Genomic DNA, 1371 nt, shown 5'->3' on the forward strand with positions numbered 1-1371 from the left:
GGTTGGTTTGTAACAGACTGTCGGTCTCAAGGAGTTTATTGTTCGCTTAACACATTACATATGTAAAGTTAAAACGCTGAGGTTCCTATTACAGTGTAGGTCACCACACCTCCTAGAAAGCTCCAAAAGCCCGAAGCACGCAGTATAAAGATGCATCCCACAGCCCCCCTCAAAGCGACACAAGCTCCAGTCCAGTCCAGCTGCAGCTGGCCAGGCAGCTGCACAGAACGCTGCCTGAGCCTCCCTAGCCTACCTTGCCCATCGTTGGAGCACCTCCAAAGTTGGTTTCTCAGGTTGCCAAACCGTTTCCTAAAGGGGACGGCAGAGGTCTGCAGCTCGCACAGTTAACCGGGTTTGATAGGGGATTCACAGAGCTCTGTGCCTGAGGAGGTCTTCTACTGAAGGAGGGGGGCTCGCTGGTTCATCTAAGCAGGTTTAGACACGCAGCTTCCAAAATCCCGCTAATGGTACCCCCACCACTGGTGAACGATTTGATCTTCGTGTTCAGTCACTAGGGTCCTGTTACCACATTCTTCCCAGCGTCTGACCTTCCCATTCTCCACCAAGATAAATTTCCACTCCACCTTGGTGTCTGCCGGCAGGCTAATGGATTCAGACCAGAAGCCGTCCTTGTCGTACTTGAGGGGAACGTAGCTGTGCCACTGGCCCAGACACTCGTGGTCACCAGTAACGCCAAGCAGCTGCGCATCGGTGTGTGTGAAGTAGTGCACACGGAAAGTCACGTGGATGTTTTGGAACATGGGGGGCACCGCCACGACCCTCTTTGCTTTCAGGTCCCCATCAGGGCAGTCTCCTTGTTCCCATTCCTTGCAGTCGGGGTCTTCCACACTGTCATTGTTGCCAGCCTCCCCCCAGGCCTGGGGCTCAGAAACGACTTCCCACTCTTCATGGTCCAAGTCCCCGCTCTCAGCTGGTTGACCCGGCTGCTTCTCACTTCTGTCCTTACAAACATCATCAGAGGCTCCTGCCAAGTTCATCACGCACCATCCATCGCTCGCCTGTCCCATCCTGGGTCTGGGTTCCCCTGCCTGGCTGCCAGGTGGATCAGCTGGATGCTCCCCAGAGTCGGTGTCCCCGTGCTCGGGGAGCAGCTGCTCCATCTCCAGAGGTCTGCCACCGTCAACATGGTTAAGCTCTTTCCTTGGTACAGCTGCCAGATCCTCTGCTGCCAGCTGAGTGCCGGACGGGGCAGCAGCCTTGGCCTCCGGCAGCACTCGCTCACCGCTCGCCAGACGATCCCCTAAAAGCGGCATTTAATTAGACCAGAATGAAGCCCCGCAGTTCACAGCAGCAAACCCCAGTGAGGCTTGGGCAGACCGGGACACGCGGAGCGCCGCTCCCGCGGCGCCG

At 56.7% G+C, this 1371-nt stretch overlaps 1 protein-coding gene across 1 annotated transcript; it reads right to left on the bottom strand.

Annotated features, from left to right (window-relative positions):
* Positions 1 to 461: 461 nt before the first annotated feature.
* STBD1 (starch binding domain 1) lies at positions 462 to 1274 on the bottom strand. The gene has a single exon (XM_010137166.1). The coding sequence runs from the start codon at positions 1272 to 1274 to the stop codon at positions 462 to 464; it is 813 nt and encodes a 270-aa protein (XP_010135468.1).
* Between the last annotated feature and the right edge of the window lie 97 nt (positions 1275 to 1371).

This window comes from Buceros rhinoceros, unplaced genomic scaffold, assembly GCF_000710305.1.
Source record: "Buceros rhinoceros silvestris isolate BGI_N320 unplaced genomic scaffold, ASM71030v1 scaffold14785, whole genome shotgun sequence".
Classification (NCBI taxonomy): Eukaryota; Metazoa; Chordata; class Aves; order Bucerotiformes; family Bucerotidae; genus Buceros; species Buceros rhinoceros.

Coding starts and splice junctions, on each gene's coding strand:
- STBD1 (XM_010137166.1), bottom strand. CDS start 1,274: ATGCCGCTTTTAGGGGATCGTCTGGCGAGCGGTGAGCGAGTGCTGCCG.